Source organism: Erinaceus europaeus, chromosome 8 (assembly GCF_950295315.1).
Source record: "Erinaceus europaeus chromosome 8, mEriEur2.1, whole genome shotgun sequence".
Classification (NCBI taxonomy): domain Eukaryota; kingdom Metazoa; phylum Chordata; class Mammalia; order Eulipotyphla; family Erinaceidae; genus Erinaceus; species Erinaceus europaeus.
In genome coordinates, this window is record NC_080169.1 from 107,335,791 (window position 1) to 107,363,108 (window position 27,318).

General features: G+C 40.7%; 1 protein-coding gene across 2 annotated transcripts in view; it reads left to right on the forward strand.

Moving 5' to 3' along the window:
- The window catches only part of NUP205 (nucleoporin 205), a 119,931-nt gene that overhangs the window by 13,607 nt on the left and 79,006 nt on the right, over window positions 1-27,318 (forward strand). For both annotated transcript variants that reach the window (XM_060196635.1, XM_060196637.1), the window contains exons 2-10: window positions 5,992-6,134; window positions 9,033-9,204; window positions 13,038-13,182; window positions 14,070-14,229; window positions 14,591-14,819; window positions 18,219-18,383; window positions 21,878-22,053; window positions 25,258-25,374; window positions 25,580-25,717. In XM_060196635.1, the coding sequence (XP_060052618.1) occupies window positions 5,992-6,134; window positions 9,033-9,204; window positions 13,038-13,182; window positions 14,070-14,229; window positions 14,591-14,819; window positions 18,219-18,383; window positions 21,878-22,053; window positions 25,258-25,374; window positions 25,580-25,717 (1,445 nt within the window). The remainder of the gene's footprint in view (window positions 1-5,991; window positions 6,135-9,032; window positions 9,205-13,037; window positions 13,183-14,069; window positions 14,230-14,590; window positions 14,820-18,218; window positions 18,384-21,877; window positions 22,054-25,257; window positions 25,375-25,579; window positions 25,718-27,318) is intronic.

The following is a 27,318-nucleotide window of genomic DNA, read 5'->3' on the forward strand; positions in this document are numbered from 1 at the left end:
AGCAAAAACAGTCTTAAACAAAAACAAAAACAAACCTCAGTTACATATGTGTTCTTACATACATTTCTTTTTTTTTTCTTTTGTTTATTTCCTTTTTGTTACCCTTGTTGTTATTGTTCTTGTAGTTATTGTTGTTGATGTCATTGTTGTTGGATAGGACAGAGAGAAATGGAGGGGGGAGGAGAAGACAGAGAGGGAGAGAGAAAGACAGACGCCTGCAGACCTGCTTCACAGCCTGTGAAGCGACTCCCCTGCAGGCGGGGAGCTGGGGGCTCGAACCGGGATCCTTACGCCAGTCCTTGCGCTTTGCGCCACATGTGCTTAACCCACTGAGCTACCGCCCAACTCCCTCTTACATACATTTCTTTAGCACTTACATCCCAAGTTAATATCACCAAACATAAACCAAAAGGAGTTGGGGAGATTAGTGGTTCTGCAAACACTCATGTCTGAGGCTCTGAGGTTCCAGGTTCAATCTCCAGCACCATCACAAGCCAGAGTTGAGTAGTGCTCTGGTGTGCCTGTCTTTTCTCATTAAAATAAACATTATAAAGTTTTTTTTTTATAAAAATAGCATAAACCAGTGAAAGAAAAAGGGGTAGTAATTGCCAATAGCTGTAAAGAGTATACATTGTATAATAAGGCCTTGCTCTAAGACTATTTAATTGGCACCATTGAGAGGAAGCATGCTGATTTATTTTTAAATATTTATTTATTTAGAGAGAGAATTAGTATACCACTCTGACATATGAGGTGCAGACACTAAACTTTGAACTTCAGGTATGCAGGTTATAAGCTGAGTCACCTCACCAGAGACTGGAAATATTTTTCAAAGATAAGAGTCATAAGAAAAAAAATGTTTTGGGAGTCGGGCGGTAGCGCAGCGGGTTAAGCACATGTGGTGCAAAGCTCAAGGACTGGTGTAAGGTTCCCGGTTCGAGCTTCGGTTCCCCACCTCTAGGGAAGTTGCTTCACAAGTGTTGAAGCAGGTCTGCAGGTGTCTATTTTTCTCTCCCCCTCACTGTTTTACCCGTCTCTCTCCATTTCTCTCTGTCCTATTCAACAATATCAATAACAACAATAATAACTATAGCAATGAAACAACTAGGGCAACAAAAAAGAATAAATATTAAAAAATTAAAAAATTTCAATGAAACATTTTAAGAAAGCAATGTAGAGGGAGTCAGTAGTGCAGTGGATTAAACGTATGTGGCACAAAGCGCAAGGACCAGCATAAGGATCCTGGTTTGAGCCTCCAGCTCCCCACCTGCAGGGGAGTTGCTTCACAGGTGGTGAAGCAGGTCTGCAGGTGTCTATCTTTCTCTCCCCCTCTCTGTCTTCCCCTCCTCTCTCCATTTCTCTCTGTCCCATCCAACAATGACGACATCAACAACAATAAAAAAGGGCAACAAAAAGGGAAAAATAAATATATATAAAAGAAAGCAATCTAGATGCTCATGAAATATTAACAGATAAACAAGAAATGTAGCATATACTCACTCAATGGAATGGTATTCAGCCTTAAGGGAAACCCTACCATATGCTAAAATACGGAGATATCTTGAGGGCATTCTGCTAAATGAAATAAGCCAGGCACAAACGGACAAGTACTATATGAGTCCAATTACAGGAGGCATTCAGAGTAGTCAGACTCAAACAGTGTTGCTTGCCAGGGACTGGGGAGAAACTTCCAGTTTTAAATTCTGAAGCTTAGTGGAGAAACTGTGTAAGTGACCTTCAGATGGCTGCACTGGTGCTGACAAAGTAACTTAGTTGGTCAGTGCTGCTTTGCCATGTACAGGCCACCCCGTCCCCCACTGTAGGAACTCTCAGTGCTATGGTGTCTTTCTCTGCCTCTCCAGGTGTCTGACAAAGTCAGCCTTTGAGGGTGGTGAAGGGATGGTGAAGCTCCAGAGATGACCAGGGGGGGAAAATAAAGACTGATTTATACTTTTATTCTAAGGATTTTTAAATATTTATTTATTCCCTTTTGTTGCTCTGTTTTATTGTTGTGGTTATTATTGTTATTGATGTTGTCATTGTTGGATAGGACAGAGAGAAATGGAGAGACGAGGGGAAGACAGAGAGGGGGAGAGAAAGACAGACACCTGCAGACCTGCTTCACGACTTGTGAAGGGACTCCCCTGCAGTTGAGGAGCCGGGGGCTTGAAGTGGCATCCTTACACCAGTCCTTGCGCTTTGCGCCACATGTGCTTAACCTGCTGCGCTACCACCTGACTCCCTGATGTATACTTTTTAAAAATGTTTGTTCCAGTATATAAATAATAAACATCTTGGGCCAGCCAAATAGCTCCCTTGGACAGTATGTTCCTTTGCTATATGCTGGACGCTGGTTCAAGCCTGGCCTTCATTGCACTGAAGGAAACTTGCATATAGTGGTGTCTTTTACTGTTTGCTCACTGCCTCTCTGCTTTTTATGAGAAAAAAACATGGATAAAATAATAATGATAACAGGTTGGGTGGTAGTGCACCTGGTTGATTGCACACATTATTGTGTGCAAAGACCCAGGTTCAAGTCCTCATCCCCCCACCTATAGGGGGAAGCTTCTCCCTTTATTTATAAGGTCAGTCCCACACTTTATGCTGTCCTCCGTATTAATTTATGCCTGTTATTTTCCACTCATCTACCCATCTTATCTTGATCTCAAAGTTCAGTTACTGTCCTTGTTTTCTTTCTTTCCCTTTTTGGTTTTTGCACTCAAACCTTTTAAATGATTTCTTAGGGGGGGTTGGTGGTAGCGCAGCGGGTTAAGTGCATGTGGCGCCAAGTGCAAGGACTGACCTGGTTTGAGCCCCCGGCTTCCCACCTGCAGGGGAGTCGCTTCACAGGCGGTGAAGCAGGTCTGCAGGTGTCTATCTTTCTCTCCCCCTCTCTGCCTTCCCCTTCTCTCTCCATTTCTCTCTGTCCTATCCAACAATAAAACTATCAATAATAATAATAGCCACAACAAGGCTACAACAACAAGGGCAACAAAAGGGGGAAATATGGCCTCCAGGAGCAGTGGATTCATGATGCACGCACTGAGCCCCAGCAATAACCTTGGAGGCAAAAAAAAAAAAAAGATTTCTTAGTATCATTGTCTCCTTTTTCATGACTCTTCTTCCTCTAACCAGGCTTCTAAACAGCTCTCACTGAGGTCAACTTGCTTTTCTGTTTTACTAAATCCAAGAGACATTTTTTTTAAGATTTTAAAAAGCTATTTATTTATTCCCTTTTGTTGCCCTTTTTTTTTTTTTAAGATTTTATTTATTCATGAGAAATGATAGGAGAGAGAGAGAAAGAACCAGTCATCATTCTAGTATATGTGCTGCCGGGGTTTGAACTAAGGACTTCATGCTTGAGAGTCCAGTGCTTTATCCACTGCGCCACTGCCTGTACCACTGCCCTTGTTGTTTTATTGTTGTTGGAGTTATTGTTGTTGTTATTGATGTCGTCGTTGGACCTGGGACGTTGGAGTCTCAGACATGAGAGTCTGTTTGCATGACCACTATGCTATCTATCCCCCAAACTTTTTTGAAGTACTAGATTGTTTCTCTTATCTCCTGTGGTAGTTTATTGTTTGTTGATGGTGTTTAAATATTTTTTAAATATACCATATGTAGTTGTAACTTTTTAAATTTTTAAAATTATCTTTATTTGTTGGATAGAGACAGCCAGAAATTGAAAAGAAAGGGGGCCACAGAGAGGTAGAGAGACAGAGACACCTGCAGCACTGCTTAACCACTTGCAAAGCTTCCCCCCTGCAGGTGGAGACCAGGGGCTTGAACCTTGGTTCTTTTTTTTTTTCAATTTTTTTAAAGACTTTAAAAAAAAATTATTTAATTTATTTATTCCCTTTTGTTGCCCTTGTTGTTTTATTGTTGTAGTTATTAGAAATGGAGAGAGGAGTGGAAGACAGAGAGGAGGAGAGAAAGATAGACATCTGCAGACCTGCTTCACCGCCTGTGAAGCGACTCCCCTGCAGGTGGGGAGCCAGGGTTCGAACCAGGATCCTTATGCCGGTCCTTGTGCTTTGCGCCACCTGCACTTAACCCGCTGCGCTACAGCCCAACTCCCTGAACCTTGGTTCTTGCGTGTCGTAACATGTGCGCTCAACCAGGTACGCCACCAAATTTGTCTGAGAATAGATGAATTTGCTCAGGTATGTCCAAAAGTTTCTTCACTTGACCTGACTATCAGATATGCCCGAAATGCCCACATTCATCTTCCTAAACATTTCCATTTTCTAACTGTTATATATAGAAGCAGGAAAGCTTAGTAAAGGCATACTCTGATGCCAGACTATCTAGGTCCACATCCTACTTATCCAGTGTGATGTTGGGTGTGTCTTGATGCCCTATTTCTGTTATCTTTACAAATGAAAATGCATTTCATTTCCATATTTCCAGACTGTTTCTCAATAACTGGTCCCCTAGCCAAAATATAGTACTTTATTTTTAGCTGTTAAATTTTATGTAAGATTGATTTTTCCCTCCTTTGTATCATTTCATTTGCATGAGAGGAAACAGTGGGAAGCATGTGAGTTTATTGAGTACTTGCACCAAGGATCGCACTGTGTTTTATTCAGTTTATCCTATTTAGTTCATTCAACCCCAAGAAGTGGAGGGTGTGCTTTTTGTTTTTCCTTCAAGATAAGATAAGGAAAGGTGTTTAAAGGGATTCTTTTCTTTTTTAACATTAAAAAAAATTGTCTTTATTTATTTATTGGATAGAGACATGCAGAAATCTAGAGGGAAGGGGGGTGATAGAGAGGGAGAGAGACAGAGAGACACCTGCAGGCCTGCTTCACCACTCGTGAAGCTTTCCCTCTGCAGGTGGGGACCAGGGGCTTGAACCTGGGTCCTTGTGCACTTAACCAGGTGTGCCATTGCCTGGCCCCCTTAAAGGGATTCTTTTCTCTCTCAAAGTAACATAGTTAATAAAATAGCAAAATCAGATTCAGCAATTTAAGTCATTATTTGCTTTTTGTTATATGAAGTTAGTCAAAATGATGTTTACATTGTTGTTTAGGAATTCCAAATGTGCTTTTATATCTATGTTTAGCTTGTACGTATGTCTAACTATATTCCTTAAGGCTTATTTTTTTAATGAGAGCTTTGAGAAAGACTAGAGCTCCTCTCTGTCCATATGCAGTGCTGGGGATTGAACCTGGAGCCATAGGTTTGAAAGAAAATGCTCTAAGCACTGATCACTTCTCCAAACACAACATGCAATTGTAATTAAAAAAAAAAATATATATATATATTGGGGGCCAGTTGTGGCACATCCAGTTGAGTGATGTTACTATCCCCAAGGACGTGGGTTCAAGCTCTCAGCCTCCACCTGCAGGGGAACTTCACAAGCAGTGAAGCAGTGCTGCAGGTGTCTTTCTGTCTCACCTCTACAAAAACAAAAAACTAAAAAAAAAAAAAAAAGTTAATTATGTGTAAGCGAGAGTAAGAGGGAGAGTGAGGGCATCACTTAAGCATATGTGCCAGGGACTGAAGTTGAGGTCTCACATACAAATCCTGTGTTCTACCACCTCCATGGCCTGACATAGAATATTTATTTATTGCCTCCAGGGTTATTGCTGTGGCTTGGTGCCGACACTATGAATCCACTGCTCCTGGTGGCCATTTTTTAGAGGGAGAGAGAAAGAAAGACACCTGCAGACCTGCTTCACCGCTTGTGAAGTGCCCCCCCCCCCCCCCCCCGTTGCAGGTGGGGAGCCAGTAGCTTGAACTGGGATCCTTGCTCTCTGTGCTGTATGCGCTTAACCCGGTGTGTCACTTCCTGACCCCTCCCTCCTGCCCCACTATTTATTTTTATGAAATAAACATGCCAGATGAACCATCTCTTACAGGTATACTTAAATGCTCTTTATACTTGAGAGTAGCTGTAAGCATGCCTAAAATATGTAGATAATAACCTTATATTGTCTTCCAAAGTTATTTTATTTGATGCTGATTTTTGTTTATTTTTTCTTTCAGCTGCTAGTCTGTGGGGTCCTTACAAAGACATTTGGCAAACAGTGGGAAATGCTCTTTGGAGAAGACAACCTGAAGCTGTCCATGTTCTTGACATGATTTTGAAGAAACACAAACCTGACTTCATCTCATTGTTCAGAAACCCAGTAGGAAATTTTCTCTTTTGCTTCTCGGATTTAGTTTTTTAAACAAAGAATTGAAGGAACAAGTATACTCATAATGCATGTAAATGAAATGTGTAACTTAGTGTAATCCATTGATTTAAGCTTTATAATTTTTAAAGAAAAATATGCAATTTTTTCTAGTGGCAGTTACTATTTTCTCTTTATTCTCCATATCAATTTGTATTGTATTTGTCTTTAGCTAAATTATATTATAATATTTGAATATAGTTGAAGTTCAGTATATTCCAGAAATAAAAGCCTCCTTGGAATTCCTGGTATATGGTAATTAAATCTAATCTGAGTAAGATTGATTATTTTCTTCTTAGGTCCTTTTTCTGCATAGCTGTTCAGGATGTTGTGCAAGTTGTGTTAGCTGAACTGATTAATTCTTACATCTCAGTATTCTTACAACTCATCTCATTAATTCTTACATCGCATCATGAAATCCTTCTCAACCAGGAATAAATAGAGCACTTCAGTGGAGGAGATTCATATTTGGAAACTCTTTCCTCTGTTGTTTGACAGTTTTCATTTATAGACTAATAAGATCATTTAAGAACCCTTGATGGCTTTATTATTTTTTGTTTTTACTTCTTGATTTCCCCCCGCTTCTCTGAGTAGAAAGAGCTCTAGCCTAAGAACTAGTTGAGCTGAGTTCCAGTTTTGACTCTATTACAAAAGATTTGTATTACCAGGGGCCGGGGGTGGCGCACCTGGTCAAGTGCTCACGTTACAGTGAGCAAGGACACAGGTTCAAGCCCCTGGTCCCCACCTGCAGGGCAAAAGCTTCACAAGTGGTGAAGCAGGGCTGCAGCTGTCTATCTCTTTCTTCAATAGCCCCCCTCCCCCATTTCTGTCTCTGTCCAAGAATAAGTAAAACTATTAAAAAGGATTTGTGTCACCACAGGCAAGTCACCCACCTTTTCTGGACATCAATTTTCCTTTTTGCTATGAAGAAGTTTTGTTAAATGACCTTTGTGACCTTTTTCAAGTTGTAAATTTATTTTTTATTGCTAAGGCTCACTGCTTGCCCTACGAACCACTACTCCCAGCAGTTATTTTTCCTTTCTTTCTTTTTTTTTCCTTTCTATTTTGGATGGAGAGAAATTGAGAGGGGGTGGGGAAAGATAGACAACTACAGACCTGCTTCACTGTTCATGAAGCATACCTCCCTATAGGTGGGGAGCAGGGCCTTAAACCCATGTAACTTGTGTGCTTAACTGGATGAGCCAGTGCCTGATCACCTCAAAGTATAAATTTCTTTTTTTTTTTAAATATTTTATTTATTTATTCATGAGAAAGATAGGAGGAGAGAGAAAGAACCAGATATTACTCTGGTACATGTGCTGCCGGGGATTGAACTCAGGACCTCATGCTTGAGAGTCCAATGCTTTATCTACTGTGCCACCTCCTGGACCACAAAGTATAAATTTCTAAAGTTTTGTGATTCATCCATTGAGTAGTTTTATATTATATGTCGTTTGTTAAATATTTGAACTAAGTAAGCTTTTTTGAGGATGACAGCGTTTTATTGTATTTTATGTTCTTGCTCATTTCTGGGGACTTCACTGCTGTGAACTGACAGAAGCAGCAGGGTAGAGAGACAGGAACCATAGTGCAGGGGATCAGACAGTAGCTCACCTGGTTAGGCGCGCGTAGTATGAAGCCCAAGAACCCACACAAAGATCCCAGTTCAAGCCCCTTGCTCCCCACCTGCAGGGGGATCTCTTCACAAGCAGTGAAGCAGGTCTGCATGTGTCTGTCTTTTCTCTTCCCCCTTCTATCTTCCCTTCCCCTCTCAATTTCTCTCTGTCCTGTCCAATGAAATGAAAAAAAAAAAAAAAAGCCACCAGGAGCAGTGCATTCCTAGTGCTGGCACCGAGCCCCAGCGATAACCCTGGCAGCAAAAGGAAAAGAAACCATGGTGCTGAAGTTTCCTTCTGTGCTGGGGGCCAGGCTTCATCCTGGCTTGGACACATGGCAGAGCAGAGAGACCACTTTTGGGGGGGTCATCACTGGACCATCACTGCTCAAGGTTTACTTTTTCAGGTAGAAAGAGACAAAGATAGACACTACTATAGCATCAAAGCTTCCCTTTGTGGGTGGGGGAGCAGGGCTTGAACCTGGGTCTTGCATGTGACAAAGCGAGTGCACCGTTATCTAAATGGGCTGTCTTGTTGACGCAGAAGACTACATTTTAAATATCATCACTAGCACTAGTAATTCATACAACCATTCATGCTTCCATTTATTACTGAAAGTTGATGATGGTGTAAAATGTTAAATAGTAAAGGTCTAAATACAAACTATTTGGGGGCTGGGTGGTGGTGCACCTGGTTAAGTGCACATAGTCCTAGCCTAGTACTAAGTGCCAGGACCTGTGCTAGTATCCAGGTTTGAACCTCCACTCCCCACTTGCAAGGGGGATGTTTCACAAGTGTTGAAGCAGGTCTACAGGTGTTTTGTCTTTTTCTGTATCTTCCCCTCCTCTCTCAATTTCTCTCTGTCTTATCCAATAATTAAAAAGAAAAAAAGAAAAGCCACCAGGAGTCGTGGCTATGTAATGCTAGCACTGAGCCCCAATGATAGCCCTGGAAGGAAAAAAAAATATCTGATAGAAGGTGAGGGAAATAACATAGTGTTTATGCAAAAAGACTCATGCTTGAGGCTCTGAGGTTCCAGGTTTCATTTCTATACCACCAGAAGCCAGAGCGAAGCAATATTCTGATTAAAAAAAAGAAAAGATGAATACTTCTTTTTGCCATGTCTGTTTCCTGCTTAACTTTATATGAATAAAGTTTTTCAGGTTTCACTTTAAACCTTGTCTCTAAGGTACTATTCTCAACACATGATCCTATTTATTGACTTTTACCATTGTAGCCAAAAAATGTTCAACAACACGAGAAGGTTCAGAAAGCCAGTACAGAGGGAGTTGCCATCCAGGGTCAACAAGGAACCCGCCTTCTTCCTGAACAGCTCATTAAAGAGGCTTTTATCCTCAGTGACCTTTTTGATATTGGAGAATTGGCAGCTGTTGAACTTCTTCTTGCTGGTAGGTTGACATTTAACTGAACCCACTTTAAGGTAGTATAGAATTATAAAGTCGTTTCCTGGGAGTTGAACATGTTACATCCTTTAGATTCCAGAAGAGTTTCTAATGATGGAGTTTCTATGAAAAACTAGATCCAGAATATTTACTTAAATATGTCTTTGATTAATGGAAAAGCTTTCGTTTAGTGATTAGCATTTTTTTTTTTTAATAAAAAGGAAACATTGACAAAACCATAGGATAAGAGGGGTACAACTCCACACAATTCCCACCACCAGATCTTGGAATCCCACCCCCTCCCCTGATAGCTTTCTTGTTCTTTAACCCTCTGGGAGTATTGACTCAAGGTCATTGTGGGATGCTGAAGGTGGAAGGTCTGGCTTCTGTAATCGCTTCCCCACTGAACATGGGCATTGACAGGTTGATCCATACTCCCAGCCTGCCTTTCTCTTTCTCTTGTGGGGTGGGGCTCTGGGGAAGCGGAGCTCCAGGACACATTTGGAGCTGTCTGTTCAGGGAAGTCCGGTTGGCATCATGCTAGCATCTGGAACTTGGGTGAAGAGAGAGTTAACATACAAAGTCAAACAAGTTGTTGACCAACTGATTGGTGTTTTTTTTATTAATTATTTTTTATTATTTTTTAAAATATTTACTTACACTTTGTTGCCCTTGTTTTTTTTTTTTTTTTTTTTTTTTTTTTGCAGTTATTGTTGTTATTGATGTTGTCATTGTTAGATATGATGGAGAGAGGAAGGGAAGACAGAGAGCAGGAAAGAAAGACACCTGCAGACCTGCAGGTGTGAAGCGACCTGCCTGTGAAGCGACTCCCCTGCAGGTAGGGAGTCGGAGGCTCAAGCCAGGATCTCCTTACACCAGTCCTTGTGCTTTGCGCCATATATACTTAACCTGCTGCGCTGCCGCCCGGCTCTCGTGATTGGCATTTTTTTTTTTAAATTTATTTATTCCTTTTTGTTGTCCTCATTTTATTGTTGTATTAGTTGTTGTATTAGGACAGAGAGAAATGGAGAGAGGAGGGGAAGACAGAGGGGGAGAGAAAGATAGATACCTGCAGACCTGCTTCACCACTTGTGATGTGACACCCCTGCAGGTGGGGAGCCGGGGGCTCGAACCGGGATTCTTAGGCCGGTCCTTGCGCTTTGCGCCACTTGTGCTGAACCCGCTGCGCTACCGCCCGACTCCTGTGATTGGCATTTTTAAGAGTAATTTAACTAGCAGAGGATGAATGGCCACATCTCACATGTGCTTTTACAATATAAAGCGTTTACTGCCTTACTGTGAGTAGAGTTAAGATTATTCCTTTTTTAATTTAGTTTCTGCAGGGTGATTCAGATAAGGAATATGATAATTTCCATAATACTGAATATTAGGAAGAATAAAGCAAGGCCATGGTCTATCGAGAGATGGGGGCTAATGAGAAATAGGTCTAAACCGAAACTTAGAGAAGGCCTCTTTGAGATTGGGACTTTTAACTGGAGACCCATACAATGACCAGGTGCCAGTAGCTGTTGGGAAGGTGTGATGTAGCAGGACAAACTACATACAGGTGCTTGAGAACAAAGGAATGCTGAAAGATGAACAAGTTCATTTTGACTGGACCATGATACATTGGGAGTAGGGACTAAAATGGAGACGGGCAAGGAACGAGCAGAAAGTAGATCATTAATCTTGCAGGTCATGACAGTTATTTAGGTTTTATTCTAATTGGAAAGAAGTTGTTGAGACAAAGACATTAAACAGAAGAGTTACATAATCTGGAATAACTTTTAAATTATTTCCTTGGCTAAAAAAAAAAGATTATTTCCTTGGCTGTTATTTAGAGAGAAGACTGAAATTTCCATAAAATTAGAAATTCATTTTGCGAATTTCTTATTGTAAGACAGGAGCCATGTGGAGAAGACTTGGGCATTTTATTTGAAAGAAAGTCTATTATGGGGGGTCGGGAGGTGGCGCAGTGGGTTAAGCGCACATGGCGCAAAGCGCAGGGACCGGCATAAGGATCCTGGTTCGAGCCCCCGGCTCCCCACCTGCAGTGGAGTTGCTTCACAGGCAGTGAAGCAGGTATGCAGGTGTCTATCTTTCTCTCCCCCTCTCTGTCTTCCCCTCCTCTCTCCATTTCTCTCTGTCCTATCCAACAACAAAGCAACGTCAACAATGGCAATAATAACCACAACGAGGCTGCAACAACTAGGGCAACAAAAAAGGGGGGAAAATGGCCTCCAGGAGCGGTGGATTCATGGTGCAGGCACCGAGCCCAGCAATAACCCTGGAGGAAAAAAAAAGAAAAGAAAGTCTATTATGTCTAAAGATAAATGTGTGACCGCCAGAATCCTTTTTGACCTAAGACTACATTAAAAAGAAGTACAGCACTGAGAATAAAGAAGGCAGTTTCTCATTCTGTGACAAGAGATGGATACTGGGTTTAGTTTAGAACTTTGACATCTATTCTGTGTCCACCGTAGATCAGACCACAGTACTAAGACTGCAGAGATAGCTGAATATAACCTCAACTAGTACCAAGGAGCTTGTAGCCTAGTTTGAGAAAGACATGGAAGCAAATAACGACAGAAATAAGTACATTGAATACACTTGCAAAAAAAAAAATAGTAATAATCCATAGAGATAGGGATTAAATTGACCTCAGATTGTCATACAGGAAAGTCTATATATATCTTGAGATTTAAGGTAGTTACTAAAACAATGACGAGGTGTACATTTCGTAGAATAGGTGTGCATTCAAAAAGACAGCGCCGTCTAGGCAGAAGAAATGACTTGCAAGAGGTGTGAAGCAGTGATACAAATTTGGGGAACAAAGGGAGTGGCGTGAAGAGACTAAAGGATGAAGAAAGCCATAGGAAATGAAGCTAAAACTGGTATTTCCACTTAAAAAAGACAAAAGTGGAACTTATTCAAGGGAAAGTAGGTATAAGGGCAAATGAACTTAAGACATTAAGAAAAGGGCTTATTTGGCAGAGAAGACTCTAGGGGAAGAAACTTCCTAATATTTTGAAAGATTTCTAAGGATTATAAGAGAATATGTGGGGGATTGGGTGGTAGCGCACTGGATTAAGCACAAAGTGCAAGGACCTGTGTAAGGATCCAGCGCAAGGATCCTGGTTTGAGCCTCTTGCTCACTTGTGTGTGTGTGTGTGTGTGGGGGGGGGCGGTAATGGTGAAGCAGATCTGCAGGTGTCTGTCTTTCTCTCCCCTTCTCTATATTCCCCCTCCTCTCTCAGTTTCTCTCTGTCCTATCCAATGACATCAACAACAACAATGGAAAAAACGGCCTCTAGAAGCAGTGGGTTTGTAGTGCAGGTACTGAGCCCCAGTGATAACCCTGGAGGCAAAAATAAGAGAGAGAGAGAGAATGAGAATGAATATGAGAATCTATTTGAAAAAAAAAAGATTCCTATGGAAGAGGAAACATGAGCATTAAGTAATGGTTTGAATCAGTGGAAAACAGACCGAAAAATTTTCACCGACCGTATGGAATACATAGATAGAGGAGAAGCTAAAAGTTAGGAAAATGGTGAACTCCATGTTGCTTTCAGTGTTCTGTTAGTTGCATGGGCCCTTGAATATACTGTAGAAGATAAAAAACAATGGTGTGGGCTAGGGAGATTACTCTGTGTTAGAGCACCAGGCTTGTGTGCCTGAGGCCACTCATGTTCCGGTCCAATCTTCTACACCTCCATAAGCCAGAGCTGAGCAGTGCTCTGATTTAGATAATAAAACAGCTGAGCCATATCCACAGCCAGTTCTCTGATTTCTTTGAATTGAATGTTAAATTACTTCTCACCTTTTTTTTTTTTTCCTAGGAGAGCATCAACAGCCACATTTTCCTGGTCTCACCAGAGGATTAGTCGCTGTTCTTTTATACTGGGATGGAAAGAGATGCATTGCAAATTCCTTGAAAGCTTTGATACAGTCTAGGCGAGGAAAGACATGGACCCTTGAACTCAGGTCTGTTTACTTCTTGGGATTCCAGGGGTTGAACAGAAATTGTTTAAAGAGTCATATTTTTAGCAGACTAGAAAATAACTTATTGTGCTAATACTCCCGTGTGTTAGTCCCTGGCTTTGAGCACCACAATACTGGGGAAAGTTCTATGAATGATGGAGTGCTATAATGGTCTCTTTTTGAATCTCCCTCTATTTTTTAAAGATTTATTTATTTATGCGAGAGAGGAAAAATGAGCTAGAGTATCTCTCTGGCATGTGTTACTCCTGGGATTGAATTCATGTTTGAGAGTCCAAAGCGTGCTTTTTCCATTGTATTATTTCCTGGGTGGCAGCAGCTGCTGCTACTACTGCTATTTTTATTTTACCAGAGCTTTGCTCAGCTTGGGTTATGATGATACTGGGAATTGAACCTGAGACCTCAAGTTTTAGGCATGAAAATCCGTTGCATGACCATTACATAATCTCCCTGCCCTCCTCTGTGTTTATCTGAAATTAAAAGAATTAAAAAGTTGGCTTGGGGGCAGTGGAGTTACACATGTGCAAGTTCTTTGTACCACAGAAGAGTTCTAATTTCAGAAATAAAGTATGTAATACAGTCTGAGTAATTACTACCCCCATATCCTGCCAACAATGACACAGTTCAATCCTGCTATGTATCTTATTTACAAGTAAAAAAAATGATTTAGTTACTTAGGGATAGTTTATTGAAGCCCAATCATTGATCTAGAAAGGACAGGATAAAAATAATAACTAGGTTATGAGTTATCCTATCCCCCCCCCCCCCCCGGTAATGCATCATTATTATCAATAGTATTATAGCCATATGATGAGGAAGCATAAACATTACTGTTCATTATAACTTTGTTTACTGATTTCTTCTCATTACAGTCCAGAACTGGTTTCCATGACAACACGTTTTACAGATGAACTGATGGAGCAAGGACTGACTTATAAAATTCTTACTCTGGTCTCACAGATTGATGTGAACAATGAGTTTGAGAAACTACAGCGTGAGAGAGGTTTGGGCAGTGAAAAGCATCGCAAAGAGGCAAGGGTTCAATGAGATTGATTCATGGGTTGTCTGTGTTGTATTTTGGAAGCAAAAAAAGTCATGACAGTTGAACATTCTTATCATACAGGCCTAGGTAAATTAATGGTGCTTATTAAGCTTGTCGGCAGCTGTGTCCACAAAAATGCTGTGCTGTTCTTTCAGTTTCTTTCTAGATACTAATATGCTATCCTGCTGGTTTCTGAGGTGATCGCTTCAAGAAGTTGATTCCATAACGGGATTGTTTGCATTTAAAATGGAGGCACCAGCAATAGTTTGCTTAATATTTAGAGGTGAAAGTTTAGGGTCATATGTGGATTGAGTTTTCTTCATATGCTTATAACTGCATTTTTATTTCTAGGTTTCTGACCTCATCAAAGAGTGCAGACAGTCTCTGGCAGAAAGTCTTTTTGCCTGGGCTTGCCAGTCACCTTTAGGCAAAGATGACACTCTACTCCTCATTGGACATTTGGAAAGAGTGACAGTTGAGGCCAACGGCTCATTGGATGTGGTGAATTTGGCTCTTCTTATGGCACTGCTGTACTGCTTTGACATCAGTTTTATGGAACAAAGCACAGAGGAACGAGATGGTATTGGCTCTTATACCTACTGATACATTTGACTTTTAAAAGTTACATTATAGGATTGAGATGACATAGCTCAGCTTACTGGAGCATTGAACTTACTGGCTTGCTGGAAAAGTCATGATGTGGGAAAAAAAAAAAAAGTCATGACTTTTCCGACAACCCTGTACATAACTCCTTCAGTGCCCAGCATCACTTTATGCCAGAGCTGATCAGTACTCTGGAGTTTCTATTTTTAACATTTTTTTTCTCTTATTTTATTTGTTATTGTATAGAGACAGAGAGAAATTGAGAGGGGAGGGAGGCTGATAGAGAGGGAAACAGAGACACCTGCAGCCCTGCTTCACCACTTTTGATGCTTTCCCCCTGCAGGTGGGATCAGGGACTTGGACCTAAGTCCTTGTGTGTTGTAATGTGTGCACTTAACCAGGTATGCCACCGCCTGGCCTCTGGGTTTTTCTCTCAGTCTCTCATATTCAGTCGACTATAATCATAAAAAAAACTGGGTGTTGTGGGTGGGGGAGATAGCATAATAGTTATGCAAACAGTCTCATGCCTAAAACGTGGAGGTCCCAGGTTCAGTCCCTCACACCACCATAAATCAGAGCTAAATAGTGCTCCTGTTAAAAACAAACAAAAAAAGAAAAACTGGATTTAGTGACTAGTAGAAGGAAGGGAGGAATTCTTGGGAGGACAGCTCAGTGGGTAGAGTGCAGGATTTACATGTGTGAGGTGCTGGGCTTGATCCCTGGCACAGCATATGTCAGTGGTGCTCTTTTCTCACTCAGGAAATAATCCTTTTTAAAAAACCAGATTTAAAATGTGGAGATAAAAAAGGGCTGTATTTTACTTTTGTAGTTTGTTTTTACACCAGAGTACCACTCAATCCTATGGTGGTATGGGGGATTAAACCTGGGACCTCAGAGTCTCAGGCATAGAAGTCTTGTGTAGCCATTATGCTCTCTGCTCTGTCCAATAAGGGCTGTATTTTAACTTTTAATATTGTCTATTTTCTTTTTACATGCAGTTGATCTGTATTTGAATGTTTAGGTATAAGATCAAATTTTTAAAATTAATGTAGCCCCATTGCTATCTCTTCAGCCATTTATTTATTCATTAATTTATTATTATTATTATTATTGTTATTTCACCAGAGCACTACTTAGCTCTGCCTTATTATTTCCCCAGTCCTAATTAATTATTTCTTTACTATGTATTCACATTTCAAATCTTTCAAGGAAAAAAAAATTCTAAGGACCTATATCTGTAACTTTACTTACTTTTTTTTATGAAGTAGAAGAAATTTCACTTTTAAAAAAAAAATTTTAAAATATATATTCCCTTTTGTTGCCCTTGTTGTTTTATTGTTGTAGTTATTGATGTCATTGTTGTTGGATAGGACAGAGAGAAATGGAGAGAGGAGGGGAAGACAGAGGGGGGAGAAAGACAGACACCTGTACACCTGCTTCACCACTTGTGAAGCGACTCCCCTGCAAGTGGTTTGCTGGGGGCTTGAACCGGATCCTTACGCCAGTCCTTGCACTTTGCGCCACGTGCGCTTAACCCGCTGCGCTACCGCTCAACTCCTGAAATTTCACTTTTTTTCTATGTGGACAATTACTGCTTAGAATGTGGGATCTCAAAGATGATTCCTGCAAAGAGGAGCTTATTGGTATTTAGTATTGTAAACATTTCAGTACTTTTCCCCCAGCCACTAAGTCTTACATTAGGTAGGTGAGTATGGTAGAGGTTTTCACTTGCCTTTGGTGACCACCCTTGACCATTAGGAAAGGCTGATATAAAATACAGCTACTACGTAGTTACCTCCAGTCACGTTGTCACAGGGTACATTGTATGTCACATGGAATGTGCCACTTATGCTCATCCAGGAATGCTGCCAATTAGTGGGTTGGTCAGTTTCCAGTACTAAATGAACCAAAGCCGGAATTAAGTAGGGGAGAGTAGACTGTGTTGATGGAAGTTTGTAAACTGGGATTTTTACACCAGAGCACTGCTCAGCTCTGGTTTGTGGTGCAGGGGATTGAACCTAGGACTTTGGGGCCTCAGCCATGAAAGTATCTTTGTATAACCATTATGTTAACTATTCTCATCCCTAAACTGGTCCTTTTCAAAAAAAAGTCAAATTGAACACCTGAAGAGTTTTTTAAAAATATTTTTTATATTTATTGCCTTTTGTTGCCCTTTTTGTTTTATTATAGTTATTACAGTTGTTATTGATGTTGTTGGATAGGACAGAGAGAAATGGAGAGAGGAGGGGAAGACAGAGGGGGAGAGAAAGACAGACACCTGCAGACTTGCTTCACCGCCTGTGAAGCGACTCCCCTGCAGGTGGGGAGCTGGGGGCTCGAACGGGGATCCTTATGAAGGTCCTTGTGCTTTGCCTGACTCCCACCTGAAGAGTTTATAGGCTGAGGTGTGAGCTCTTTTTTTTTTTTTAATTGTAGTAGGTTGTAATTATGTCAACTTGCTTAACTCATTTTAATTTATAATTTCTTGTTTGTCACCACATGTACCCTTGATTAACAAATGAGAAATTGATTGTTAGTGCATGTGCTTTAGTAGATAAAAACTTAAAAATACAGGAATATTAAAAAAAAAATAAAGCATATGTCCATGATTAAAGATTGAAAACCTCTGAACTAATTATTCGTCAGACGACATCCAAAAGGAGCTTGGCAAAAATTAGATAGAAGTAGAGGCCGGAGTTGGCTCAGCCAGTGGAGTGCACACTTTACTATATATAAAGACCTGGCTTTGAGCCCCTTACTACCATGTGGGTATATCACCTCAGAGAGAAGCTTCACGAATATTGTTTGTTTGTTTTAACCATCGGTTATTACTAGGGCTCTGTGCCTTCACCTCACCATTCCCAGCGGCTTAAAAATTTTTGTTTTTTTTCCTATTATAGAGTGAATCACAGAAAAGGTAGGGGTAATAGATAGGAGAGGTGCTGCCACACTGCTCCACCATTTGTGGAGCTGCCCCTTGCAGGTGCTCCTCTGTGGTAAATGGGTGCTCAAATCTGGGTCCTCACACATGATGAAGTGTGCAGTCTACCAGGTGAGCCATCTCCTGGCCTTCTGAAGGTTTATTTCCTACAGGAGAGAGGGCAAGTCCCAGGTGGGAAGCCAGAACACTATGGCGCACACATGCAGTGCTAGAAATTGAGCCAGTAGGAGCTCTGCATGTGGAAGTCCTGTACTCTACCAACTCGAGCTATTGCCCCGGCTATTGTGTATGCAATTGTTTTTGGTAAACATCAATGCTGATTAGTCTCACTTTGATAAGGATACTTTTGTTTTCTAACCTTTTGACATTATTCCTGTAAGTCAAAAGCGAAAATTCCTCTACGTTTTGATACAGTGACCTGTTTCTCTGTTTCAGACATGATTCATCAACTTCCCTTGTTGACAGAGAGACAGTACATTGCAACAATTCACTCTCGTCTTCAAGACTCTCAACCTTGGAAACTACCTGGACTGCAAGCCACTGTTAGACTTGCCTGGGCACTGGCATTGAGAGGTATTTCTCAGCTATCAGATGTGACAGGTAAATTGATCACAGTCAATTTTTTTTTTAATGGAAACCAGCATATTAACATTAAATTTGAAAGGTTTTAGCTTTTCATTGCATAGAGTAATTATAGGGCGAACTAGAATTGTATTAGATGAAATTGTAATGTAGTTTATTGCAGACTTTCTGGGAGTTGGGCGACAGCGCAGCAGGTTAAGAGCACATGGCACGAAGAGCAGGGACCGGCGTAACGAACCCGGTTCGAGCCTCGCCTTCCCACCTGCAGGGGAGTCGCTTCACAGGCGGTGAAGCAGGTCTCTAGGTGTCTATCTTTCTCTTACCCTCTCTGTCTTCCCCTCCTCTCTCCATTTCTCACTGTCCTATCCAACAACGACGACATCAATAACAACAATAACTACAGCAACTATAAAAATAAATTGTCTTCCAAAAAAAGTTAGATCAAATGCTACTTCCATTGCTTAGAACCATTGACAATGATCTTGAAGCTTCTGTTTTTTAATTTTAATTTTAATTTTTTTATTCCCTTTTGTTGCCCTTGTTTTACTGTTGTAGTTATTATTGTGGTTTTACTGATGTAGTTGTTATTGGAGAATACAGGAAAAAAAAAAAAAACAAAATCAGAGAAATACCAGAGCACTTCTCATCTCTGACTCACGGCGGTGCTGGGAGTTGAACTTGAGACCTTGGAGCCTTAGGCATGAAAGTCTTTTGCATAAGTACTGTGCTGTCTCTCCATCCCTTTTTTATCTGAGCACTGCTAAGTTCTGGCTTGTGCTGCTTCTGGGGATTGCTCCTGTGACCTCAGTCTCTGGCATGAAAATCTTTTGCAGTCACTGTGCTGTCTCACAGTGTTATCACGTGCAGAGAAATGGGTTCAGGCCCTCAGTGCCCACTTGCAGGCGGAAAGCTTCACAGGTGTAGGACAGTGCTGCAGTTAGCCTTCTTGTCTCTCCACCTTTGTCTCTCTTTTCCTTCTCTATTTCTCCACTTTTGTCCCACAAAAGGGAAAAAAATTAGTGTCTAGTCCCTTTATAGACATCTGAAGTAGATCTGTCACACTGTTTTATAAAACATGTTTTGATATTTGCCAGACTTACAGTTATAATTTTAGTGTCTTTAGTTTTCACAGTGACCGAGGGAAATTGTGTGTGTGTGTTGGGGGGGCATACAGAGAATGACAGGTACCTGAAGCACTGTTTTACCACTTATGAAGCTTCCCCTGCAAGTTGGGACCTGGGGCTTGAACCTGGATACTTATACATGGTAAAGTAGACACTTTACCAGGTGTGCTATTGGTTGCCCCCCAAATCTTGTAATTTTAATTCCACTATTTTGAATTTAAGTGAGTCTGGAATTAATCATTAATTTTTAATCAGCATTGATTAATAATTTGGTCATCATTATTAGCCATAATATCGATTTTTCATTAATTTTATTTTTGAGAGAGATGCAGAGAGAGAGAGAGATACACCAGAGCACTGCTCAGCTCAGGCTTATGGTGGTGCGGGGGAATTGAACCTGGTACTTTAGAGCCTCAGGCATGAGAATCTGTTTGCATAACCATTATGCTGTCTCCCCCGCATAATATAGATTTTTAAGTGTTCTTTTGTCATGGAATCTGTACTGTATGGGTAGACAGGCAATTCTAAATATTAAAAAAAAAAAAAAAAATCCAGTCTGGGGCCAGGAGGTGGCTCCCCTAGTAGAGGCCTTGAGCCAGATGCCCAGCAAACACTGCCCCAGGAAGCTCTATGGGTGGCGGAGTAGAGCTGTGCTATCATTTCTCTCTCAAGTCCCTCTAAATACAAAACAAAACAAAAACAAAAACAAACCTGAGGCTGCTCCCTGTTACTATTTCTGTGTGAGGCCTTTGGTTCAGCCCTCGGCAGCACGTAAAAGTGAAGACAGAACCTGAATGACTCCAACATTAGCCCTTTTCTTTTCCTGTGCTTGCGACGGCCCTGGTTTATATCTAATCCTGACAGTTAATGCAACTAAGTGTACTTTTAGGAGCACTCATGACAGGCGAGCAGAATATGTTTTGCAGCAATTCTTTTCCAAAGCTAGATCATCACAAATTGTCTACTAGTTTTGTATTTAAAATTAAACAGTAATCAAGCAATGTATCCTTTTTCCTTTTTTTTTTTTTCTGTCTCTATTTTATTGGGTAGGACAGAGAAATTTAAAGGGGTGAAGGAGACAGAGAGGGAGAGAGAAAGACACCTGCAGACCTGCTTCACTGCTTGTGTTCCTCCTATAGGTGGGGTTCAGGGCTTGAACCCAGACCCTTGCCCATGGTAGTGTGTGCGTTCAACTGGCTGTACCACTGCTTGACCCCCAAACAATTTATTTTTATTTGTTTATTTATATTTATTTATATATTTAGTTATTTTGCCTCCAGGGTTATCGCTGGTTACTAGAGATAACTTTGGGGCTCAGTGCCTACACTACGAATCCACTGCTCCTGGAGGCTATTTTTTTCCCTGTTTGTTGCCCTTGTTGTTTATCGTTGTTGTTGTTATTATTGTTGTTACTACTGTTGTTGGATAGGACAGAGAGAAATCGAAAGAGGGGAAGACGGGGGAGAGAAAGATAGACACCTGCAGACCTGCTTCACCATTTGTGAAGTGATGCCCCTGTAGGTGGGAAGCAGGGGACTCGAACCTGGATCCTTGCACCGGGCCTTGTGCTTTTTGCCATGTGTGCTTAACCCACTGCACTACTGCCTGGTCACTCCAGCAGTTTTCTTGATAGAAGAACTATCTGTCACTTATGATAAATCCTTACCAAATACTCAGATCAGGTCTCTGAATGAGACTCAGTTTTTAGTGTCTCCAGAGGACAGAGTAGTATATCATTTGCCCCTGGGATGTGGTCACAAACCACTCTTGTGGAGAACACTAAGTGGCAAATGATCCATTTCCTGGGGCCTGACAATTAACTCAGTAGTAGAAAGTACACTTGTTATGAAGAGCATGTGGTTTTCTTCAAGTTTGTTTATTTATTTTTTAAAGTTTTATTTATGAGAGGAGAAGAGGGAGAACTACAGCTCACTCTGGCACAGGTGATGCCAGGTATCAAACTCTGAACCTCATGCTTAAGAATCCAGCATTTCATATGACTGAGCCACCTCTTGGGCAGGGGCCATGTGGTTGTCTAGTGTATTCTCCCAGCAGTTCCTAGGGGCTTGTGAGTTAATTTCAGTGACATACGATCTTGTTTTGTAGATAGCAAATGCTTGAAGATAGAGGAGAGAGAAAATTTGGAATCAAACTGTATTGGTACATATTTTAATCCAATTTAATAACTTTTCCTTCGTAGTCTGGGAGGTGGCGCAGTGGATAAGGCATTGGACTCTCAAGCATGGGGTTCTGAGTTCAATCCCTGGCAGCACGCGTACCATAGTGATGTCTGGTTCTTTCTCTCCTGTCATTTCTCATGAACCAATAAATACAAATCTTTAAAAAAATATTAACTTTTCCTTCATGCACTGTTCTTCACATTTCTAGCTCTGGCTGAATTCACAGAAGCAGATGAAGCAATGGCAGAACTTGCAATTGCTGACAATGTTTTCCTTTTCCTCACTGAATCTGTTGTGGTGTCAGAAAACTTCTATCAGGATGAATTTTATATTCGTAGAATTCATAATCTCATCACAGATTTTCTTGCACTTATGCCAATGAAGGTAAGTGTGATACCTGTATTACAGGTAGGATGAGTGGAAAATAGTTGAATTTTAATAAAATAAAATAATCAGTTAAATTATAATTGTTAATATTATGTTCTAAAAACTAATAAATACTGACATTGATAGTAGCTTACAACAAGTCATAAGCAAGGGAAAATGCTGTGGGTAATGAATTATATACCCTAAGGATCAGTGCTAAGGCTGCCTTATTTCAAATTTATATATGATTTGGAAGAGTCCCAGTGGGAAATCTTCAATGAGTTTATTCACAGAATTCTGACCTACTGGAATTTCTTGAATAGAAACAGTACTACTTAGGTTATTTCTTGAATGGCTTGTGTCTGTCAGTGAATCTCACCACCATTTCATTCAAACTATGAAGTTGGTGGACATAAAAAGTTATTTTTAGCCCTCCTGCATTACACTTTTCATGCTTGTTGGCTCTCTTCCTCCTTTTATTTTCAGTTTTTGTGATTTGTGTCTCCTCTCTTTATTAATTAACCTAGCTAGAGGTTTATCGATCTTGGAGTTTTCCAGCAAATTGACTTTTGGCTTCATTGAATTTTCTTATATTTTCTCTCACTGTTATTGATTTCTCCTTTTAATCTTCCTTTTATTTATGTTTAGTTTGCCTTTTTTAGTTTTTGTTTTTTTTAAGGTGGAAGATTACTGACTTAAAGCCTTCTTATCTATTATAAGTATTTAATGTTATAATTTTATCTCTACTATTTTAGCTGTGCCATCTGCATTTTGATAAGTTGTGTTTAATTGTTATCAAGTTCAGCATGAGTTTTTATTTCAATTTTTTTGCATTTTATTTTTTCTTAATTTTTTTATATTTATTTTCCCTTTTGTTGCCCTTGTTTTTTATTGTTGTAGTTATTATTGTTGTTATTGATGTCATTGTTATTGGATGGGACAGAGAAAAATGGAGAGACGAGGGGAAAACAGAGAGGGGGAGAGAAAGATAGACACCTACAGACCTGCTTCACCGCCTGTGAAGGGACTCCCCTGCCGGTGGGGAGCTGCGGGCTCAAACCAAGATCCTTATGCCGGTCCTTGTGCTTCACGCCACATGCACTTTAACCCGCTGCACTATTGCCCAACTCCCTAATTTGTTTTTATTTTTATTCAATATAATTTCTAATTTCCTCTGAGACTTCTTTCATCAGTGGGCTATTGAGGAATTTGTTATTTAATTTCTATTATTTGGTGAACTTCTATATAACTCTAATTTCTGTTTTATCTTTATCTTATTGCCACCAGGGTTATTGCTGGGGCTGGTTGTGAGCACCACAAAGCCACTGTTCCCGGTGGTCTTTTTTTTTTTTTTTTTGTCTTTCTGTTTCATTTAGTAGGGCAGAGAGAAATTGAGAGTGGGAGGATGAGGAAATGGAGAGGGAGGAAGAAAGAGAGATACCTGCAGACATGCTTTACCACTTGTGAAGTATTTCCCCTGCAGATGGGGATTCAAGGGTTCAAGCCCGAGTCTTTGTCCATGGTGATGTATGTCCTTACCTGGGCGTGCCACTGTCTCTTGCCTTGGGATTTAAAAAAAATAATTCTCTGTTTGATAGTACTGGGAGAAATTGAGAGGAGAGGGGGATGTAGAGTGGGAGAGAGAGACACCTGCAACCCAGCTTCATGGCTTGTAAAGCTTCTGCCTGTAGGTAGGGACCAGGAGCTTGAACCCAGGTCCTTGTGCATGATAACACATGCATTTAAATCATTCATGTATGTAATCCCCTTACCCTATAGTATTTTAATTATGTTAAATAAGTAATATTTTTATGAGCAAGAATATGGTCATATCTTGATAAACATTCTATTTGGACAGGTGTATATTTTGCTGCTTTCCTATGGACTAATTTATAGATACCATTTTACAGAAGTTGATTAATGATATTCAGGTCTACCATATTCTTACAGATTTTTTGTGTTCTTGTTCTTATTTTGTTTTTAGAGATGAGTAATGAAATCACCAACAGAAATTGTGGAGTGTGTGTGTGTGTGTGTGTGTCAGAGAGAGAATAAGAGAAAGGTTCTAGAACCCCACTCTCATTTACCCCACCCTCGTTTATGCTGTGCCTGGGATCCAGTTCAGGGCCTCACATAGATCTATGGCATGTGCTACTGCAGAGCCACCTCCTGCCCCCCTATATGTTAATTTTTAAAGAGAGATCAGGGCATACTCGGTCATATGCAGTGCCAGGGATCGAACACAGGATCTTATGCCAACAAGCGTATTTTCAACCCACCAAGCTACTGCCTATTCACTAGTTTTTTTTTTTCTTACTTAAGGGAGAAACAATTTCTTCTTCAGTTAGTTAGCATTTAGTCGATGCATTTTGAGGCATTTGGCTCTTTGTAAGGGCTGTACTGTCCTTCAGAGTGTATTTGGGTACTAAGGGGACTCAGCTTTGCTTTTGTTGACCGTAGTGGTGATACTGCCAGGTGTTCCATGGCTGCTGAAGTCCTGCAATGTTCAGGATCAGCCAAACAAATGATGTCCTGCCCCCAATACCAGTAATTAAAATTTGCTATAGCTAAACTTATCTGCTCCTCTGTAGAAAGTGCTCTGAAGTTTTATTATGTTACATAATGGATAGAAATATTACAGGGGACCGGGTGGTGGCACACCTGATTGAGCACATGTTACAGTATGCAAAGACTTGGGTTCCAGCTCCCAGCCCCCATCTGCAGGGGGAAAGCTTTGCAAGTGGTGAAGCAGTGCTACATTTTTCTCTTCCTCTCAACCTCCCCCTTCCCTCTCTCCATCTCTGGCTGTCTCTATCCAATAAATAAATAAAAATAATTTAAAATGAAATTTGAAAAATATTGCATCAAGATTCCTACCATATTTTCTCATGTTACTTAAGTGGGATAGTTCAGTGGTGCTTTTCTGTTTCTAGGAGAGATTGACATAGAGACTGCGAGAAAGAAAGCAAGGCACTGCTTCTCCACTTGCAGCTGCTCACCACATCTTTGTTGTTCTCATGTCAGCTGGGGATCCAGCTCAGGGCCTCACATATACAAGGCATGCAATTACCCCTGAGCCATCTCCCTGGCCCTCAGAAATTTTCTTTCATTTAATCAATTTTAGGCGATTGCCTGGTTAAAAAAAAATTAGTTATTAACTTGAATAACATTTATATACTAAACCACATAATAAATTTTTTTTTTCATAATAAATTTTAATAGGTGAAGCAATTGAGGAATCGGGCAGATGAAGATGCTCGAATGATTCACATGAGTATGCAGATGGGAAATGAACCCCCCATCTCCCTCAGAAGGGATCTGGAACACTTAATGCTCTTGGTAAGCCACTCCATTGGATTGCCATCTTCCTCCTCCCATTCTTTTCCCCTAATTTGGCCATTTCCAGGTTACTTTGAAGTATAAGTGAATTTGCATGCCTGATTAAGGTGTATAACAGTTGAATTTGTTAAAAATGTGGATTTTTATTTGAAAGTAGTTCTTGAGTTGCAGGCATTTTCTCATAGTCCTTGTGTACTCTCTGCAGATTGGTGAGCTGTATAAAAAGAACGCTTTTAACTTGGAGCTTGCTCTAGAGTATTGGTGTCCCTCAGAGCCGCTTCAGACTTCCACCATCATGGGCACTTACCTTGGGGTGGCTCATCAGCGACCCCCTCAACGTCAGGTGAGCCTTTCGTTTTTCTCCTTTCATATCTGGGATGGGCATTGGGAGACTTGAAAACATGAAAATGCTACCGTTTGATGTTATTGCTATAAACACAAATGACTATGGTGTAACCTAGGAACGCTTTCCTTTTATTTCAGGAAATTTGAGGCTCTTAAGTTTTTTTTTTTTAATATTTATTTATTTATTCCCTTTTGTTGCCTTTGTTGTTTTATTGTTGTAGTGTTGTAGTTACTATTGTTTTTGATGCCATTATTGTTGGATAGGACAGAGAGAATAGAGAGAGGAGAGGAAGACTCTGGGGGAGAGAAAGATAGACACTTGCAGACTTGCTTCACTGCCTGTGAAGAGACTCCCCTGCAGGTGGAGAACCAGGGGCTTGAACTGGGATCCTTAGCACCAGTCCTTGCCCTTTGCACCACCTACACTTAACCCGCTGCACTACTACCCGACTCCCGAGGCTCTTAAGTTTAAATGCTGATTACTTTGGAGACTATGTACTTAACCTATAAGATCATAGTAGTGTGTTAAACCATTAGAGATAGAACAGTGTTTAATCTCTATCATTTGTATTAAATTGATTAGTATTTCTTAGTATGGCTAAGATTAAATTGAGTAGTATTTCTTAGTATGGCTTTGTTCTTTATGATCACAGTAACTAGTATATGTCATTCTTCACATTGGAGAAGATAGAAGAGGTACAAGAGGTAAAGGAAAGGGCTTAGAAATGGGGGCCAGGCGGTGGTGCAGCGGGTTAAGCTTACATAGTAGGAAGCACAAGGACCCTCACAAGGATCGTGGTTCCAGCCCCTTGTTCCCCACCCACAATGGGGTTGCTTCACAAGCTGTGAAGAAGGTGTGTAGGGGTCTCTCTCTTTCTCTCTCTCCTTCTCTATCTTCCCCTCCCACCTCAGTTTCTCTCTATCATATCCAATAAAATGGAAAAAAATGGCCATCAGGAGCAGTGGATTTGTAGTGCCCCCACTGAGCCCTATCGATAACCCTGGAGAAAAATAAAAGGCTGGGAGTTGGGCGGTAGCGCAGTGGGTTAAGTGCAGGTGGTGGAAAGCGCAAGGACTGGCATAAGGATTCCAGTCCAAGCCCCTGGCTCCCCACCTGCAGGGAAAGTCGCTTCACAGGTGGTGAAGCAGGTCTGCAGGTGTCTGTCTTTCTCTCCCCCTCTCTGTCTTCCCCTCCTCTCTCGATTTCTCTCTCTCCTATCCAACACAACAACTACGACATCAACAACAACAATAACTACAACAAGGGCAACAAAAGGGAAAAGAAAAAGAAAAGGCTTAGAAGTTATAATTTATTTATTTATTTTACATTCTTCTCCCCCCCTTTATTGGGGGATTAATGTTTTACATTTGGTAGTAAATTCAAAGTTTGTATATGCATAACATTTCTTAGTTTTCCACATAACAGTACAACCCCTACTACGTCCTCTGTCATCCTTTCCAGGACCTGTATCCCCCCCACTCCAGAGTCTTTTACTTTAGTGCAATACACCAAGAAATTATAATTTATGACAAAACACTATCAAAATTAGTCAATAAATCATGTCAGAAAGAATTCCATCTATTACCCTTTACTAGCTA